Source organism: Alosa pseudoharengus, unplaced genomic scaffold (assembly GCF_046254945.1).
Source record: "Alosa pseudoharengus isolate Yale_2024_CS ecotype anadromous, Long Island Sound unplaced genomic scaffold, YU_APseudo_1.1 YU_APseudo_1.1_scf_22, whole genome shotgun sequence".
In the NCBI taxonomy this organism is placed as follows: domain Eukaryota; kingdom Metazoa; phylum Chordata; class Actinopteri; order Clupeiformes; family Clupeidae; genus Alosa; species Alosa pseudoharengus.
This window is the reverse complement of record NW_027468680.1, coordinates 29,426,229-29,446,898: the sequence shown is the minus strand read 5'-3', so window position 1 is coordinate 29,446,898 and position 20,670 is coordinate 29,426,229. Positions and strand designations below refer to the sequence as shown.

Here is a 20,670-nt window from a genome sequence, read left to right as displayed (position 1 = left end):
AAAGATCACTGCTGTCACAAGTCCCTTGGAGGGACCGTATCCATCTGATGTGAGTATGGTTTACAGTGGTACAAAAACAGTCATGAAGTACAAACCATCGCAGCTCCATAAATTCAGTGCAGACAGACATGCAATAGACTTTAATTTCAATGTATGCGTACACCCCCAGCATGTAGATGGAAGATCAGCAATAAAACTTTTCAATGGTTAGAGAAATTAGATTACTGAGATTAGATCATATCTATCACCTGTGAAAGAATGCCTTTTGACAAACATTCTCTTGCTACCTGGTATGTTGCTGTCTATGCTACATGGCATATACAGATAAAGATAACAAATGACACTACTTAATATCCAAATGCACCAACAGAGAGCCAGAATGAGCAATTCAGTGGATTTGAAGTGCCAAGGTATAAGGGGTATGCAAAGAGAGAAAAAAGAGAGAAGTGATGTTCTAGCATAAATGTCAGAGCTGCTTGGCTGCTTGTCCCCTGGTGTGACTGCAAAGGGAGGAGGGACTGGGATGGGGAGTCTGGGTTGTGATGGTGTGTGTGTGTGTGTGTGTTCTCTGCTGTCTTTCCCACACCAGGCCCCTCTTTCCGCAGAGTGTATGTGAGCAGTACATCACATTTGAAGGCTTTCTTGACAGTTTATTTGTAAGGCATTGTCTTGCATAATGGATGCCTACTCAGAGACAATTCATCATAAATGGCAGTGTTTAAACATTAATGTATGTCTATATGAGTAAATTCGATTTTTTGAATATGATGTATATGTCTGCATGTATGAGCACTTGCTTTTGTGTGTAATACATAAACATATTTTTTACTGTACACCAGTGATGGTGTGTGTGTGTGTGTGTGTGTGTGTGTGTGTGTGTGTGCGTATGTGTGTGGATCAGCTGCAGTCAGTGGGCTAATCTCTCCTGCTGCCCTGTGGATTAGCACCCTGAGAGAGCAGCGGGTATGACCCCCTAACACACACACACACGTGCGCGTGCACGCACACATGTCAATAACTCCTGCTAATAAAAAGACTTGTAGTCAAGACCGCCTAAACCGAGACCAAGACACTACCAAGACCAGAGGGTATCAAGACCGAGACCAAGACGAGACCAAGGCCAAGACAGACTGAGTCAAGATCAAGACAAAGTCGAGACGAGACCGAGACGAGACCGAGACCAAAAAAAAAAAAAAAAAACAGCTAGTGAGCTAGTGTTACACCATAACTTGCATCAACTGAATAGGAGCAGCGTACTGGGGTAAGAGGTTCAGTCCCAGTTTAAATTCAATTTAAGAAGGTATTATTTCAACTACAGACAGAACAATGCAGAGACAGAGCATGTCATGAATGTGTGTGAATGTGAGCTCACTCACTGTAAATGTTTTCGTAGACTGGTTTCGGTGAGAGAGACTTTGCAAAACTTTCTGTCTTGCCCCTGGACTGCAAATTTCTTTATGTTCCGTGAATGCAAATTTAATGATGCCGGAATTCGCTGACATTATTATTACTAGGTCTGACTGAGACTGACAGCTACGACGTAAACCTAACGTTTCGCGCTGGCTACACTTGCGTCTTTTGATTGAATGAGCGCCAGTTTCTTAATCACAACAAAATACATGTATGTCATTGATTGGTTGCATTTGAAAGGTTACATTTGAAGTGCGTGAAAGGCAAAATAATTTAATGTTGCATTATCGAATGTTATGTTTTGTATCATGGACATTATTTGTTGCAAATCTCCCGACCACTATGTCGACCTGAGTAGTGTTGTCACGATACCAAAATTATGACTTCGATACGATACCTGCCATAAATATCACGATGCTCGATACTGAAATGATACTACAAGAAAATCCTAAGATCTCTGGAAAAGAAAAGACTCATACCTCCTCCAAGTGTATTGAATTTGGTGTACTTTTGTAATGCAGGTCAATTCTGGGTTCTAAACTTCTGAACTTCCTACATAATTATTATTTTTTTAGTCAGTAAAATAGTTGACCTACTTTGTGTGATTAAGTCCTTTTTTGTTTGTTATAGTTCATTTACATTGTGTTGTGTTTTGGCAATAAAGTAGCTTTAAATAGCCAAACTAGACTAGATCAAGGTCAGTGTTGAAATTACTGCATGCAAATCACATGAATGCTATGCAGAGGGGCCTAATCTTTAGGCCATCTGATGTACATTACCTAGTACCTAGTAGGCTACCTAGGCCTTCCCGTGTTCATGGGATTTCTTTGCCAGTTGCAAAGGCAAAAATGTAAGGATAGATTTATTTGGGCCCAGTGTACAAATACGACGTTCCAACCACTCAGGTCTTCGTTAGATAGGCCTACACGTTTACCTGTTGCAAATTGTGTGCACTCCTACATTAAGTCTATTTCTTTGATAACATGATTTGCTACCACGTAACAATAAGCCGCTATTATTATTAGGCCTCAACACGCTTTGGTGGTATATGATGTGGGCTTTAATTAGCGCATTGCATCTGGGCAATAATTATTGAACAAATTGCAGTCGACATGCCATAACAAATATTACCAGTAGGCCCTATACTGACCAAACATGAAATAGATTGTTTACAAGTTATGGCAATGTTATTCTGTCGTGAACATTGCGCTTTCATCACGTTAGCACCCTATGATTACAACTAGTTATGTCTCGTCAAAATGATTACAACTCGTTATGTCTCGTCAAAATTTATTCATGAAGGAAGGTTCGCTTTATCCCAGAGAACCATACTCGTTTCACTTATGCTAGACTAAAACAGAAGAGAAGAACTTGGCACTAACCATGTAGTCGTGTTTTCTATAGCATATTCGTTAACCTGTCGTTCTTTGAACTCTAAAAATGTTAGGATATGTCTGCGAGGTGTTTAGCCAAGTTCCATGTGTAGCCTACTGCTTTTAACATATTTTACAAACGGGCCTCTGTTTACCTGATGGCTTGCCTGCACTATTCGCGATGTATCCGAAATACTGTAGTTCCAGATTTCATATCACCTTTTGTTTTATCCACAAGGCCGAGGACTGTCGGCAAAAAACTATGTTGACGTTGGCTGCGCACTCACTCACTCAGAGCTGCCTACTTGACACGCCCACTTGCCTAGATGCGTGCAAGGAGCAGTGAGAGCAGCAGTTCACACAGACACAGAACGTTATTATTTTAATAAAGTATTGATTCTAAAAACGTCGGAAATCGTATCGGTTTTTTGCGTGAAGGCATCGTGATACATTTTTAGTATCGATACACCATGCAACACTAGACCTGAGACCGCAAGACCAAGACAATGAGACCAAGACAAGACCGAGGGATCCGAGACCAAGACAAGACCAAGACCAAAGACGGTCGAGACAAGACCGAGACCACGTAAAAGTGGTCTCGAGACCGGTCTCGAGACCAAGACCGGTCTCGAGACATTCAACTCTACCGCTAAGTGTAAGTGAAATAGAACAGACTTGTATAGAACATACAATAATAGCATAGAACAGACTTGTGCTTTAACAGTTAAGAAAAAGAAGGTTAAGTTAACAAAAGTTAAAAGTTCAAGTTGTAAGTTAAGAAAAAAATGTTTTTGATATGATAGGATTTCTACTTTAAGGTTTTTCAAATCTCCCCTCTCCAATGAAATGATAATGAACACCATCAAGTCAAAGAGGGGTGCAAGGCAAAACAGAATGTTTGGAAAATTTCCAAGGTTTGTCCCTCTTGTCCCTGTTCTTCTAGAAAAAGGAACAAAGGGAAACTATTTTTTCCCTTTTCTGCGACTGCTATCCAGTGAGAGGGGTTTTCTAAAGAGGCCTTGGGCCTGTGATTCATCTGCAGTCCTTAAAATTAAAATCAGCATAGAGTGCTCTGTTTCACGGCCAGTCCTAAAACCTGGATTTTTCAGGTGTGTTTCGAACAAAGGGAAGGGTTCAAGAGGAGCCACAGACCTTTTTACATCTGAAAAGAACCAAGTTGAAGCAAAGCAGATGAATTAAATGGGTATGTTTTTGCACAGGGCCCAGATGATCCCCCATGACCATCCTTGAATCTGGCTGATAGAAACTGTCAGGCTCTGGGCTAATTCTTACCGCTGATGTAAAGCAAATGTATGGGTCTGTGTGTCGGGTTGCTATGGGAACTGCAGCAGTGGACATTACCTGAGGTTGGAGTGGTGTGGGTGGGTGCTTGTGATGTCATCATCCCAGAGGCGTTGGCGTATGGCTGCCCATAGGGGGCACCTGTCCCCATCCCACTTATCTGGTTCAGGGCGGAGAAGCTCCCCTGTCTGAGAGGAGAGAGGGGGGTAGGGAGGGAGGAGAGGACCAGAATGAGATAAAGGCATGTATTATATATACAAACAGTATGAGAGACATAATAACAACTGTCATAGTACATAAGAAAACACGCAAACACACACGCACACACACACACACACACACACACACACACACACACACACATAAACCACCTTAAGGCAAAGCTTTCATGTCCAGCAAAGCTTTCATGTCAGAGTTTAGTCAGAACTGTGTGTTACAGTTCTAAACACAGAGGTAAAAGTAAAGGGCTAATTTCATGAAACTAATCAAAGAACTTACATACACAACTACTTTCACTCCAAACATTGTTTGTTCAGTGTTTGGTTATGAACTACTGAAATGCATAATCAAGAAATTCAGCTCTTCACAACTTCCACATTTCATACTTCCACAAACAATGCAAAAATGTCAGAATTTTACTATCTAATTTTACATTCATGCCTGAAACTGGTACCCCTCTTAAATTGGAGAAATTGCCTGGGGTCATGCAAGTGAACATTACAGAAAAGTTGTAGTCAGTAACCAAGGACACTGTTGTAAGTATCCATCGCTATCATTTATGCATAGTGACAAACCTGCCAAGAGGAAAAAGATCAAACCCCTAAGACCCCTAAAAGCCAACTCTACTTTCCCACACTGACTTTATGACACAGCACACAACCTGCTCTTAATCTTTCACAGCTACTCAGTCAGATGCACAGGTAGTGCACTAGGTTGCTTCACAAATGGTAGACTTCAATTGCCTAGAGGGGACCATTTACTTATGATGGCTGTTAAATCACTGAGATGCGCAAGAGCTGCTTCTATGAGCACAGCCATTCCACATACTGCAATGAAGCCACACAGAAATGGGCCTGGCTGTCTCGTCATAAGAGGACAGGCGTGCCTCTTAATAGCAGGGAAAATAAATGGCAACGAGGCATATGAAAAGATTACGCAATTCAAAAAATCCATTAACAGGTGCTTGGGCTAGACTTGGCAGATAGGGCTGCTTTCCACAGAACGAGGCGTAATCCAGGGAAGGAAGAGTCTACGGTAAGTTGCTGCACAAAACCTAAATGGCTGTCTGGCGGAGACTGGTGTTGAGACGGTGAGTAATAGAAGCCATTCAGCGCTGCCTTTCTCTTCCCCTCTACCGCACTCTCCACCCTCCTCCTCCTCCAAAGTAATAATTTAACTAATTAAGGTGTCTTTGCGAGAGGATCATGTTATTTGTTGCCATGGAGACGGGGAAAATCAATCCCTGGCCCGTCTCCACGCTTCAGATGATTTTCGGGACATCAGACAGCTCGTCGGCAACCTGCTGCACGCTCGGCGCTCGGGACTGAGCCACTTCAGTGAGCGGCTGACGTCTCCGACAGAGCCATGCTTTCTGAAGGAGGCATTAATCCCTGGATAAGGACTACTGAGCTAGAGAGAGAGAGAGAGAGAGAGAGAGAAAAAGAGAGAGAGAGGGAGAGAGAGACAGATAGAGATAGAGAAAAAGAGAGAGAGAGGGAGACTGACAGACAGACAGGCAAGTAGAGGCAACAAGAGAGAAATCAGGGAATCTGAGTAATCAAGAAGGAAACCTAGACAGGAAAAGCAGAGATTTTCCCAGGGCAGACAAAGATAATTACAGAGAGAGCAATTAAAAGCCTGTCACAAAGACAGATGTTAAAGCCATGTGTTTGAAGAGGTCACATCTGAGTGGGAGAGAACGCAATCCTGATGACATCCAATTTACAACTCAACCTCTGCCATCTGCATTACTATTCAACACCATCCGAGGTGTGTCAAATCAGAAGGCAGAACAACAGCCAGGAACAAAGTAAAACTGTGCGACCTGGATTAACGCTACTCACACAAAAATGGGAGGGTGGTGTTCGTCGCTAGGGAGGGAGGGTGGTGTTCGTCGCTATGGCAACACAACGCCTCCCGAGCATTTCATGCAGGAAGTCAAACACAAGCAATTGGTCTGCTCAGGCTCGCCCCTAATCGCATCTCGCAGATGTAATTAGTTACCCGGTGGGCGCAGGCTCGGTGGCGACACGCTACACCACCCCCCCACCCCCAGCCGCCGTAATCTCCGGCCTGGATTGATTTTGGCGTTAGCTAGATGGCAGGAGAGACACACTCTCGTGATTGAGGATGAGGGCCCTGTGTGTCCGCCATCGCTCATTTTTACATGTGAATAAATAGTCCTCATCTCCCTTTATTCCCTCAAATCACAACATCCAGCTCTCAAGTGTATAATGCAATAAACACCAAACAGAGTGAGAGATGGAGCGAGGGAAGGAGGGCGGGAGAGAGGGAGGGGGGAAGAAAAGTGTGGAGTTCGACTGTGGTGCGAGACCATTATTACTAATTCATGTCATCAAAAAAAAAGCCATTAAAACACTTGACGGAGGAAAAGCGTGCCGTTTAATCATAGTTAATATATGCATGTGGCTCTATCAGAGAGCGGGAGAGAGAGAGGTGAAAAATGAAAAAATAAATAATAACGATAAAATGCACCCAGCATTCATCTTGCCTCTCAGGCACCTCAGCGGAAAGAGGAAAAATGGAAAGGGGAGGAAAATGCAGAGAAGTGGGGAAAGTGGCAGCTCTAGGGTGAAGCAGCGGGGGGAGCCTGCTTCATCGCCGTCTCGTACCACACTGCCTACTCTAAAGGACGTTAGGCGGGAGAATGGAGGGGGGGGGGGGGGGGGTTGGGTGTTAGATGCACACTTGCTGTTGGCTGGTGTCCCCTTGCCAATGGATAACTGCTGTCCCCAGGACCTGAAGCTAATGTACACATCACCCACCAATCGTGAGGGGGGAAGAGGGGAAGAAGGGCTACTTTTTCATTGCTTCCCCTTTCCCTGTTCCGTCTTCTGGAGAATGTCAGAGCAGGCTTTCTGGGATTTTCCACACTGCTCAGCTGAGTAGTGAGATCAATCAGGGGAATGGACTGCATTTGAAGACACATACAACAAACAGTCACACAATGAAGGGGGGGTTGTGGGGGGGGGGGGCGTTGTGAGAGCGACTCTTTCTTTGAGACACTTGATCTCTGCTGGTGTTGATTCACAGAGCCCGCTGCGCACATGTGAGAACATTTAATCAATCCTAAGATAACACATCTTGCGGGACAGAAAAAGAGAGAACCTTGGTTTCACCCATCCTCTCATGGTGCAGTTCCCAGCATGCTCGGCGTGGGCGCTTGTGAGCGCCTGCTGTTCTGCCACATGTGAGCTGGGAGATGACAGCAACAGAGTTCACTGCAGTGACGATGGGCCCTATCCAGGATGCTGCCTGTTACCCCAAACTGACCTGTCAATGCCTATGCAATCACAATGCCTAATACTGGCATACTCTTTATATAAAACTGTTTAACTTTAAACTATTTTATACAGGCATCCTATGCAAGTTTGTCATTTTGATGGTAAACTAACATGTAATAGGGAGAATGGCATGCCTTCCAAGCTGTACCCTACTGTACCTGTCTATAGAGAACCAGGCCTGCAACTACACAGTAGCCTACTATTTGTATGGAATCAAGTAATATTACCTTGGCAGTCAACCTAACTCTTTGGATACTGTCTTTGCCGGTTTGTAAACAAATCCACATACCATGTCCAGGCGGAAGGCTGGAAGCCATGAGTGGTATTTAAGACAGATGTCAGATGTGTTGTGTAAAATACAAATACTCCACTAGCAAAAGAAACCCCGAAACTGGTATATGCTGGGAGTGGTGTAAGGTTTTTTCAGACATCTGTGATAGACGTGCCCACCATCACCAATCTGTCCTAAATGTTTAATTCCATCCCACCATCCAGTGGTGTCATGAGCCGGGCCACTGATAGATGTGCCATAAAGACAGATAGCGGGGAGAGAGAGGGAGGGAGAGGGCCAGCTTTGGTGGAGACGGTGGGAGGCTCTGAATTATATATGGGCCCAATCTGCTTCGAAGGCAGCGCCACTCGCTCTCTCTGTGTGCCTGACTCAACCAAAACAAAAAATACAAAATAAAACACAAAATGAAAGGACAGCTTCGAACATATTAAATCCCCAGAAAAGCTGCACATCAAACAGTCCCGATGAAGGGAAAAAAAGCCATTTATTCCCGCCATTTATTAAAGCCAACACGCTCCTGCCAAGGCTATGAGCGACAATGCCGTGGGTGTTGTTGGATTCTTGACATTCAAGCAGCTCTTATTTATTTAGCAAATTTACTTACTAAGGAGGTCAGAAATGAATTATTTGGTGAGGATTTGCCCCCAAGACGTTTTTTACCCCTCTCGCTCCTTCTCTCTCTCTCTCTCTCCCTCTCCTTTAGCTTTCCCATTTCCTTTGATTGCCCCCCCCCCCCCAACCTTTTCTCTATTTTCTTCAGTAGGTTCCATTTGGTTTTTCCCCCCAGACACAGATTCTGTGGCTCAGGGAGTCACTGACTGAGCTCCAGGGGTCATTTGCTGGAGTCGGCTTTGCCCAACTGTGCTCCGAGGCCCGGAGACGATCCACAACCTGCTCTGCTTCTTCTCCACCCTAAAGAGATTACCTCGGATCAGTGTTGCCCTCAAACCCAAATCTTGATAATTATGAATAATACACAGTAAGCAATGGATTGGCAGCATAGTATATAAACTCTATTCTGACTTCCTCACCATCTAGTGGTTGTACCACCAGCCATATTAGCCGTCTAAAACCCAAAAGGCTATTTAGGAGCACAATAAAGATCAGTGTTAAACATTATGCATATCTACATTTATTATATACTATAGTTTATAGTCAAAGTAAAACCTGTCCTTTTTGTACAGAAAAGCTCTCCATCCACCTACAGTACATGTCATGTTACATGTATACAAATTATAATCAATAATCTATGGACAGTTTTGCCAGAGAGCTTCATTTTCAGTTATTGAATGGCACTTTTTGTGCTAATAAAAGGGCCATGCGAGCTTTCTCTGTAGGAGAGGAGCCTCACAATAAAAAAGGACCAAGGCTGTTGAGGCTTTCGGGAGGGGAGTATTTCTCCCCTGAATGCCAGCTTGGACACGATCGCCACACGTCCTCCATTCAGGCCACGCTCCTCGCCCTCTGATTGCCTCACCTCGTGCTTTCACGGGGTCATGGCGTGGAGCAGTGGGCCAGACACGCGAGCAGATGGTCAGACTCTGTCATTTCCCTGTCGTGCAAAACAGCTCTAAACGCTTCCAAATGCCCCGCAAAGATTGAGATTGTCACAATAGGAGAGTAAACATGTTTTTTTCTCTCTCCCTCTCTCCGCTCTCCTCAAAAGAGCCTGCAAGGACTTCTTTTGCAGCAAAATGCTCTCAGCTGTTCAAGAGCTTTCAACAGGGGGAAACAAAATGAGGACTGAAAAATAAACAGCAAGGTTCACAATAGGTGGAAAATGAGAGCGCGTGGGGGTTTAACTGGCTTGTCGGCTTGTATTTTACACACAGTGGCCAGGGCTTGCCGTGGTGGTGCAGTGGTGCACACAAAGTAGGGGCCTGTCAACTCTGTGCCTCCTCAAAGTCAGCTAGAGGACCAGCAGGGCTACTGGGGGGGGGGGCAAGCCCTGTTGCCCTTCCTGCCTCCCTGCACCAACCCTATGTCTCTCTCTTCCGCTCTCCCTCTCTCTTTCTATCTCATCTATTTCTGTCAGGTTGTTTTAATTACCTTTCACAGTCAAAGTCATCCCCAAGCCTTTGTCAAAGCAATCTCCAGAGCCCGAAATAATTCAACTCAAATACATTAAATAAAGGCAAACAACGGAGGAATCAGGAACGAAGACGAATCATTATTATTATCAGGCTCATTATTTTTCCATCTTCACGTGTATTGAGTGAAACAGTGATTTTTGCAGACCACAATGCACACAGCAGATTTTGCTGATCCATTGGATTTCATTGAACATGGTCAGCTCCTGGGTATTACAGCTAGGGAACAGAGGTTGGCAACCACAGAATAGTCCATCGCAATCAGCTCTTCTCCACCTCCTGTCCAGGGAGAGCAGCACACTCTGCAGTGGCAAAGACACAGCCTGGCCACGTGTGTGGAGCTGATAGATGCCATAGAACAGCTCAGTGTATTGCAAAATATGGGTTACACTTACTACCCTGAATTGCCTGGCAACCTTGAGAAATTTCCGGACCGTCTCATATCTCAGCATAACCTTGCGGAATACACACCGGCTTCTGAATGCCAAATGAAAAGCTGATAAGAATCCAGCAAGCTCACAGACACGTTTGCAGTCTTTCGGGATGCGTCAGAGACGATGGGTTCCCTGCGTGCACCACAGAGGCGTCTGGACGTCTGATAGACGGGAGGGGGGGCAGGCAGGAGTGTGAGGGTGAAGGGGGTGAGAGGAGTTGACTGACAGCGCCTCTGATTGGGCACAGCGGCGTGCATCATGTTGTGCCACTTCTTGTTGACAGGCAAGCCGTCTCATAATGGCTTCTTCAGCATTTACATACGAGGAGCCGCATCGCACACTGATGCCACCCCCCCAACCGCCCCTCCCCATTAATCACCCGCCAGTGTCAACACAAACTTCTCCTCAAAATGCCAAATGGCTTATGATGTATCGACTCCATCGCTCCACAAAAGGCGCCTGTTAACGGCTCGTGGACGCCGCTTAATTTGTCATTATTAACGTGCAGTGGAGATGATGGCACTTGCCCTTCGCTCTTTTTAAGGGACGCCATCGTAATTGAACGGCGTGTCTCAGACAATGCTGGCCTCCGTTAGTGTCTTTATCCGTTGTGAGTTATCGCTCTCTGCTCCCTCAGGTGGATATGGCCCCCGGGGGGAAGGTGGTGACAGGATAAGAGTAAAAAAGGGGGCTGGTGCTAGTGTGCGTGCTACGCCGTGGAGGACCAACAGCTGCTTGCAGTTTATCTGGATAATACAGAAAAGCATTCCGTCTGATGAATGCAAAGTGAAATACTCTCGGCAGCGGCGCTGTGGTTTGGCATCGTCAATCCTTAGCATGGATGTAAAAACAACAGGAAAAACACAACAAGCTCTGGCAACCAAAGAAAGCTAAGCAAACACTTTACAAAAACAGGGTAGCAGATGTTGAATCATATACAGCTCTTTTTTTTTTTTTTTTTTGGGGGGGGGGGGGGGGTGTGAGACTTGAAAAAGAACCTGTCAGTTTCATTGATTCATTTGCAGACACTGCTTGTGACACCAAGCACTGACTCCAGCCATAGTGAGAGTGAGGTGAGGGTGGATGAGACAAAGCACAAGCAAAGGGTGTTACTTCAATACCCATGCCAGACCAGAGGGCTTATTAGCAAAGAGTGGCGATGGGAGCGGACGGTGCACCTACCCGTAGGGCTCAGACTGCTGCGTGGCGTGGGAGTTCTGGGAGCTGTGGTGGGCAGCGTGGGGCGCGTGGACTCCGTGTGGTGCGTGTGGTGAGGGTATGAGGGCAGGGGGTTGGCGGGGGCCTGGCCCAGGGTGACCCTGGTTGGTGTAGATAGGGGGTCTTGGGAATGGAGACCTTCTGTAAAATGAAAGGGGTTCATGAAAAAGAAAAAAGATGGTTCAACCCTAAGCACTTTTTCACTGTCGGTGGAGATGGCTTGTGGTGCTCAGTGTGAATCTAGCCCTGACTGCTTCAGCTCCTTTTAGACTCAAACGCTTTTCCCAGAGCACTTCTGTGGAGATGAGTGTTCTGTTCCACTCCGTGGCCCCCTCAGTGGCTCTGCCAAATGACTGGCTCACTCTCAGTCTCTCCTACGTCCAGATCCAACACGAGTGCATGTCTTTGGTCCTTACTGCCCCAAACAACTCTGGCGCTCATTAAACTCCGAAAACATTCCTGCTCCACGTCCAAAACTAACAGCAGAAAATTTTCAACACAAACTCCACAACTTTGTGCCCAGTGTCGTGAAACAGAACACCACAGAGGAAAACCAAGTGTGGAGACAGACACCAAACAATAAACTTTCAAGAGATGTTTTTCTTTTTTTAACCCTGGCTTTGAAAAGCGTCTGAAAGCCGATACTTCCATGGAATGTGAGGCGTCGTGCTTCGAAACAGATGGGACTTGCAGTGTGCACAGACATATGCTCAACGTCAGTGGGTGAAATCAGACGTTGGCATATGTCAGCTCTGCATACCTCCTCAAAGTAGTATTATGCTTCTGTATTCAAGCTCAGCTGTCACACTCTTATGCTGAGCAACGGCACTGACTACGTGACTCATGCTGGAGACTACATGTTTTAAATTGATAGTAGCAGTGTAGATCAACTGTAGCATTTGTAAGAAAAATAAACACAGCAACTCTGTTCAACCCTGTTTCTGGCTCATGACAAAATGTCTAGCATTAAAAAAGTAAAATAGCTCTAAAAAAAACTCTTGAAAGAAAGGTCTCTTTATAGTCAGTTACTATTATACAGCATCAGCAAGGGTGTTACCACATTTCTTTTTCTTTCCACCTCAGATGTAAAGCTACATTTTGACATTGATGAGATGTATATGACCACACTGGGATTCTGTCTGGTCAATGCTGGATCAAGAAATAACTATAATGTTTGTTTGTATGTTTTGAGAGAGATAACAACATAGTTCGACTCTCACACTCCCTCTAGTGGTAGTAATAATAAGAATACTGGCCAGTTAATAATTTCTAACATTGCCCTTGCTTTTGTCAGTGGCTGCCCTTCGATAGCTGTACAGTATATCAATCAGCTCCCCCAAATAGTCTGCTCTCAAAGGAGTGCTTTTACATAGTCTATTAGCACAAATAGCACAGTGTATTAGAGTGTGACACATGCACAAACTACCTGAGAGAGTTATTTCTCCCTCATATTGACCTGGCTGAGTAACATATTACATGATTCACTTCCTCTATTTCTGTAGTGAGTGTTATGCTGGGTGCTATTGCTGCACTCTGACTCACCTTCCCTGTGCAGTGCTGGCAGCGGCCTGCATCGCCGCCGTCGCCGCCTCCTGGGCCTTACGATTCACGCTGCCCATAGGCGGCCCCATCCCAGGCCCGGCGGACTGTGGCATGTTGGGAGAGGTGGGGGCCATACTCGTCATGTTGCCCGCGTACGGGCGGCTGCCCGCACCTGGGCTCCTTCCCATGGCCATGGGCTGCCCTGGGCCCTGGCCTTGCATGGGGCTGCTGGCGTTCATCCCCAGGCTGTTGTTGTTCATGCCGGGGCCTGGGCCGCTATAGCTGGCATTGGGCGCTCCGCTGTAATTGGACGGTCTCGAGTAGTTACCTGTAGAAAGGCAGAAAATGTTTTGTTTACTGCCTGCCAAGCAGTTTCTCTTCCTGTGAAGTGCACACAGTTGTTGTTTTACTTAATGGAAGCGCCGTCTGTGTCATTGGGGTGCGGTTGTGACATTTTAGCAGCAGGGCAGGACTGCTGAATCGACGAGGGAACAATTCAGCTGCTTGAGCTCCGATTTTGGGATCGTCGCACAGCCATTTAAAGCGCTCATAAATGATCTTAGCACCCTCCAGAGTGGCAGAGCAGTGTGAAAGCACAGGCACTTCACAGGCTTAAACCTATCCATTTTGGTTCCAGCTACGCAAATACACAGCTGTGAAATTAAGGGATATGCACGCACACACACTCAAACACACAAACACAAAAACACACACATATATGTATATATAAAAGTATACATAACAGTTGGCTCTCGCACTGTCAAAGTAATATTTTTTCTCCCTCACAGGACAAATCCTTGAGAAATTTAAGTGGAAAATTCTGTGTTTCTTTTGTGATGGGGCTATTTATTTTGATTTGATTAAGGGTGCTTTGGTTGGGGCTTGGAGTCTAATCCCCTAAGAATATGTCTGGTAAAGGGGATCAAATTTCTTTCCAACCTTAAGGCTTTTCCTGCTTGGAATCAAGAGGGAGAGTGCTCACAATATTCTGTGAAAAGGAGAGGAAAATTGTTTAGGATTCCACAATCTGCCACTCTATGCGGATGTTCCACCCCGTGTTAAGTCTACTGGGGTATAGGGGGGATTTTTTCATGTGCAAGTGGACTGATAAATGCTTTCTTCTCCCTCTCAAGCAAAACTGATGAAATCTACCGCAGGAGATGTAGCTGAGTGGCTTTGCAGGAGCAGCCTTGATTTATCTCCGAGGCTCTCGGAACACGGCAGTGTCCTCAAGGATGCCAGGAGAGGAGCTCTCCTAATCTCCAAGGACGCTGCAAAGGAAAAACAAAAAAAATACGGGACAGAGTCGAAGCGATGGCTGGAGCTGACGGTTACACTGAGGAGAAATGTACAGAATTGTGGCAGCCAGCTTTCCTTTTCCCTCATCTCTGGGAGGTTTGAGTTACACTATAAAGACCCGTGGGTAATCTGGCATGTTTCTGATGTGATCCTGAGGCCTTCTTTGCAGATGTAGTTGGAAAAGGGGAAGGAGGGGCAGTCAGCGGGATTGGCCTGTTCTCACAGCTTGGGCTGTTTCAACTCTGGTCTTCATGGATGCTGCGTGGTCTCTGGCTACCCTCCGGACTAAGAGGAAGCCTCCAGTCTGTAATGGCCTCCTACAGGGATACTTTGCATTGTTCTCTTGGATCCCATTGTATCCATTTTAACCACCTATTTTTTTTTCCACCATTCGAATCTTGGAGGCCTGAGAGGAACTCAATGTCAGTGTGTCCACTGGCGCACAGTAAACTGCACTTTAATGTTGGATCACCTGGACCTCAATTTAATGGGGAGAGCACACAGAGAAGCAGAATGCCTTTGATGAAAGCATTCACAAAGTGAAGGCTCTCGACAACTGAGGTGTTCTTTAGGTTTTAAGAGCATGTCTTTAGGGCAATTTTAGAATTTCATGCTGTTGGTTCAGCAAAATCATACACACACACACCCTCACACACACACACACACACAGACACACACAAACAGTCACAAAGGACCTGGCTGCATGTCAGTGAAACGCTGTGGCTTTTGAAATGATTCACTGACAGCTTCCATGCAAGATTTTCCGCCCACTTTGTCCTCTCCAAAAAACAGTTCATTTCCAGAACCAATGGTGCTCAGCCAAAGAGCTTCTTGAAGGACGATAAGAGCAAACTCATGCTCACCACATCTTCCTAACCCCCCGACAACCCCCCCCACCCCATCCAACAATTCTCCACTGCTGAGAGAGGCCAATAGGGTCTTGCTACAAATAACTTAATAGATCTAAGGATTCCTTCCTCGTATTTTTTCACATCCTGAGAACCCATTGCGAGGTCTCCTCTCGTGGACACTCAAGCAAGAAATGAAACAGAGCCATTTCTCTCCAGGACTCCACGGACACCCTCTGGTGTTCCCTTTATGGGCAGTTGCCGGTGGGAGGAGGTGTGGTATTTATAACTGGCCGAGGGGAGAAAAGTGGGGACTGTGGCGCGTTACCAATTACATGGAAATTCGAGGCACAGTCACGCATTCCGGGGACGCTGTTCCTGAGCTGTACTTAATCCGCGCACTCCCGCGGGAAACGGAGCGCTGTGACCGGGCAGATTAGAGCCACTGCTTCCTCAGCAAACAGAACCCCGAAACGCCACGCTCTCCAAGACCTGACTCGCCCAATCATGGCTGCCGTGGCAAAAAATGTTGCTTAGTGGTGAATAAATGGGCTACATACAAATGAGCGCCTGAGTGAAGTGGGCTGCCAAGAGTGCGACTGTAAATTGTTGAAGTAATACTGCGGGAGATTAAAAAAACACAGAAGAAAGTCTCTCTTGAAGCAGAGTTGAACATTTCTGAGAAGTTCTGATAAAATTATTTGCCTGCAGTATGGATTTCAGCCCCAAGACTTTATTTCCTTGACGACTGCCACAGTGGCAGCAAATCACCATCATTTTTTTTTTGCCCAGACTCAGGAATTTTCTGGCCTTCTTTCTCGCTCAGCACCTCTGCCTCTCTCTTCCTCCCGCTCTCTCCTGGCCTGAGGCCCCGCATCCTCGCTCAGCCACCTCAGCATCTCTCACAGCAGGGAGTCTCTGGTGCATTGCAGCCCTGATGTGCCTCAAGGCTCTGTGCTCAGCTCTCTCCATTTCCCCCAAAAACCTTCCCTCGCTCGGGGGCTGACAGTGATCGCGTCCTCTCCTTCCAAACTGCAACGTGGGCCAAGTACAGGGCTTTGGAGGAGAGTTGCTGGCCTTTGCAAGGTGGTTATTACCAGAAATCTCACACTTAAGTCTTCCAGACAGTTTTAGGGAAGTAGAGCTCACCACCAGAGTTCAGCAACAAGGAAGTATTGGGAAAGTGCCATGGACATCTTCTAGACCAGGTGCATTATGAGGTGTTTTACAAACCTTAAGAGTATTATGGGTTCATATTTTTCATAGTGAAGTTGTATAATTTTTCACCCTCATTTTCTTAATGTGATTCGCATATACTTTCTTGATGAGAGAAAATGTCAAAAACCTCTTGGCATTCTTTATCTCAATAGAGATTCAGAAACGGAATGAAACACTGCAAAACACTCCGACAGTTTCCTTTGATTGCTCATCTCTCTTCCATTTTACAGTGAAAACATAAGCCTGCATGGCATACAGAGGAGAAGTGGGTCTTGTGTGTGTGTGTGTGTGTTTGTGTGTGTGTGTGTGTGTTTATGTGTGTGTGTGTGTGTGTGTGTGTGTGTGTGTGTGTGTGTGTGTTCTCCTGTCAAACCCTCCTGCAAAAGCACCTCCAAGCCCTGACTTGACCAGCCAAGACAAACATGCAGGAAGGGATCAGGGAACTTGGAGCCCATTTCCATGTTGGTTTAATGGGTTAGTAATTTTCTGGCAGGAGGCGAGACAGAAAGCAGATGGACTCATCATTAAGAACAATGAGCAGCAGCTGGTTGGCCTGTTCGCTCGGGCCCGACCTGAGGAGGACTATTTCAGAACCTGGGCCCGTGTTCCATGCCATGGTTCTGGGGGGGATGAACGCTAACGGAGGAGCCTCTGTAACACACGCGATCCATAGCGGGAGGGAGGCGCCATGTCAGGCGAGCAAACTGACATCAGCTGTGCTAACTTTTCACGCTGCACTGAGTAAGTTGCTTCAGTCTTCGTCTCCTTTTCCACTCTGTTTCCATGGCTGTGTTGTGTTGGGGCGTCTTTCCCCCCTGAGTTACATTAAGGGAAAATAGGGGGCGGGAGAGGGTAATACCAAACGTATCTGAACTATTAATCAACGCGGGGATGGGAGGGTCTCGGTGGTATTATGGGCTGTGCTGGTAGTGTGCATTTGTCATAGTGACACATTAAAGCGTGCATTATGAATACCGTAATATTCTATTCAGTGCATGACTGGAACGCTGTGCCGGCTTTAAACACAAACATGTGGGCTTGTTCTCTACACATGGAATCTGACGCAACGCAGAACACATGTTCAATATTCAACACACAAATCAATGAAGAGATAATGCTATTCTCTTGTCTCTTTCTCCCAGGGATGTGATGAAATTGACAGCACATTAATTTCTATTTATGTTGCTCTTTGGGGGTAGGGAGGGGGGGTAGGTTGGGGGATGCTGGCAGGCAGGAAGGTTGGAAAAAAGTGGTTTTGGCCTTTGGGTCCGTTAAACCAGTGTTCCCAAAGTGTATCTGTTGTCCGCTGGCCAAGTAGACAGTTACTATAGAAACGGACCCTGACCGCTGAGCGTTCCTGGCCAGCCTGGTACTTTCAGAGCTCTTCGGCCAGCGGAGTCCTCAGAATAATAATGACCTCCGCTCCTCAGCCTCTCAGCTCTGTTAATGAACTTAGCCTGGCTGTTTTAAGCTTACATCATTGGTTTGTAGGCCAGCACTAATACACTGACCCCTTTTTAATAGGAGTGGACATGGCCATCCATTGAAGGCACCAACCTATTTTAACAGCTGCGAGTCAATCTTTACTTAATCCAATAATAACAAAAAGAGTGAGAAGGTGCATCTAGAGTTCAAACACTTCATGAATATTCTACTGACCTCACTGTACCTCTGCTTTAATCACAAGCGGTGTGGAGATGAAACAAGAGAGAGGGGGGAGAGAGAGAGAGAGAGAGAGAGAGAGAGAGAGGAAGAGAAAGAGAGAGGATGTGATAAAAACCCCTTACTATTTCAGTCTCTCTAACCATTCCATGTGAACTGGGAATATGACTGTATGTGACAGTATGGAACAGTAACAGAGGCTAGATAAAAGAATAAATGGTGCTTATGATCCATACACACTAATGAAATTGTTTATAGTTTACTGAAAATAAAATTGTCCTAAAGGTGGGCATGAAAAACCAAACTACTGAACCAACCTTTAATTTTTTTCTTTTTCTGCCTTTTTTGTCAAATGCATATGATTCATGACGGTGTGGATGTAATACAACAAAAACTAGGTGCTTGAGCAGAATAAAAGGTGATCACCTTGTGGTCCATATTGGCCGCTCTGATGTCCGTAAGGGCCGCTGGTGGTGGAGCCCGCATGCTGGTAGGAGCCCACTCCAGGGTGCATCTGTCCCACTGGGGAGCGGTGGGGGGACATTGGGGCCCCCGACTGCTGGGCACCAAACTGGGACACGGACTGATTCCGGTGCATGTTGGACATGAATCCTGATAAAAAAAAAAAACATTTTGCATTTTTCTATTGTATTTCATGTGCAAGAGTTTGTAAACAAGTGGTTAATCATTCCACAGTCATTCACTGACTGAGACTGGTAGCAGTCTCAACAAATATGGACGATGAAAGCCAATTGCTATTGAAGGTTGTGGACCCTTCAGATTTCAATTTACTTTACACCCTCTCGTGTACCCACATATGGCCCCACAGCTACATTTACAATGCAGTCTTACAGTGAGTTAAGACATTATAAATTCTGTGTAAGACTAAGACATCAGTGCCTTTAGTGAAATATACCGGTACTCTCAGTCTGCCAAATACATGTGAAGACATATTAGATTTACTAGGGAAAATGTCATTAAACTGTGACTGGATTTTTGCTATATTTAATTTTCGATATCTTCTCCGTATCTTCTCAAAGAGCTGTTCTCTTTGAGGGGCTTCCAGCATTCCCACTGACATTTGGACTGATCCTTCCAGAAGCCTGTGTTTAGATTAAATTCCATTTTATTACATTTTAAACCGAAAGGCAAATAAAACCTGTGTGTGTGTGTGTGTGTGTGTGTGTGTGTGTGTGTGTGTGTGTGTGTGTGTGTGTGTGTGTGTGTGTGTGTGTGTGTGTGTGTGTGTGTGCGCGTGTGCTTCCAATCTTCTACAACCATAAAAGAGGTTGCCACTGTTGCCAACAACTCAGTTTGGTAATATTCCAGATTAGGCTACTTGGAAATGGTTGCCTGGCACAATCTCTGCAATAAGGGCTAAATCCCAAAACCAGTGACAGGGAGCTTACATGGAAAAAATACCATTATTTTGTACTCTAAAATATCTATTTTCTAATTGAGAGGGCATTTTCTGCAAATGGACCTGACAGGCTGCTTATGCTGTTCTCTCAACTGAGCACGCTCCTCTAAAGAGCAGCAGCGAGCGTCAAGATACGGGAACGATGTGGCGAGGACTGAGAGGGCTCCGCCTTGGTCTGCCAGCCTGAGCAGCTTTCCAGGGACAAACATTATTGTAATGTTTTGCTTCCATTAACATGGGGGATTTGAAAAGAGAGTGAAAAAAACACACACAGTGTAATACTGCATTTTAAATTGCCTGGAAAATGGATGAGGAAGAGGGACATTGTGCAGACAGTGCTAAAAGCAAACAGTGCATTCAAGTTTGTTTTTTTCCCTCCTCTGTGAGCTGACTCGAGTGGCTTGGGCTCTTAGCTGGACAACAACTGTAGGTGGGAGGGATGTTGTGGTGGTGGAGGTTGTGGTGGTTGGGGGGTGCAAGCGAAAGAGGACACTCAGCTAAATTTATGAAAATTAGAGGAGCTCTCAAATGGCTGGCCTCAAAGGACTGAACTGTCATATATTTTAGAACGGCATTATGTTAACCACAGTTCCTCATCCGTCCAAAACACTGGCACCACAACTACAAAAACAATAACAACAAAAGAGAGAGAGAGAGAGAGAGAGAAACACAGCAAGAAACTACACACATATCATATCCATCAGAGGAGGCTCCTTCATTGAGGAAAGGGAGGAACACCCTCCCTAAAATTTCAAAGAAAAATAAAAAATATATAAAGTGAATTACTAATCTGATAAATTACTGTTAATATTACTATTTTTAACACTTTGAATGAACAAAATCGTTCCCCTAGGTCAAAATGCCAACAGCACCCCCTATCGCTATTGAAAATTACTGTATGGAGGAGCTTCCTCCTCAAGCCCCTCATTGAAGTCCATTATAAACGCCTCGGACCCCAGCGGCTCGTGAATCACGTCGTTTTCAATGGCCAAGGGAGGAAGCTCCTCCGTACAGTAATTTTCAATTGCGATAGGGGGT

At 45.5% G+C, this 20,670-nt stretch overlaps 1 protein-coding gene across 4 annotated transcripts in view; it reads right to left on the bottom strand.

Moving 5' to 3' along the window:
* Positions 1 to 20,670, bottom strand: part of LOC143139082 (AT-rich interactive domain-containing protein 1B-like) — a 147,256-nt gene that overhangs the window by 13,557 nt on the left and 113,029 nt on the right. For 3 of the 4 annotated variants that reach the window (XM_076299638.1, XM_076299640.1, XM_076299639.1), the window contains 4 exons: positions 18,639 to 18,824; positions 13,186 to 13,513; positions 11,608 to 11,784; positions 4,146 to 4,273 (listed from right to left, as the gene is read on the bottom strand). In XM_076299638.1, the coding sequence (XP_076155753.1) occupies positions 4,146 to 4,273; positions 11,608 to 11,784; positions 13,186 to 13,513; positions 18,639 to 18,824 (819 nt within the window). The remainder of the gene's footprint in view (positions 1 to 4,145; positions 4,274 to 11,607; positions 11,785 to 13,185; positions 13,514 to 18,638; positions 18,825 to 20,670) is intronic. The other variant, XM_076299641.1, reaches the window with a different exon arrangement.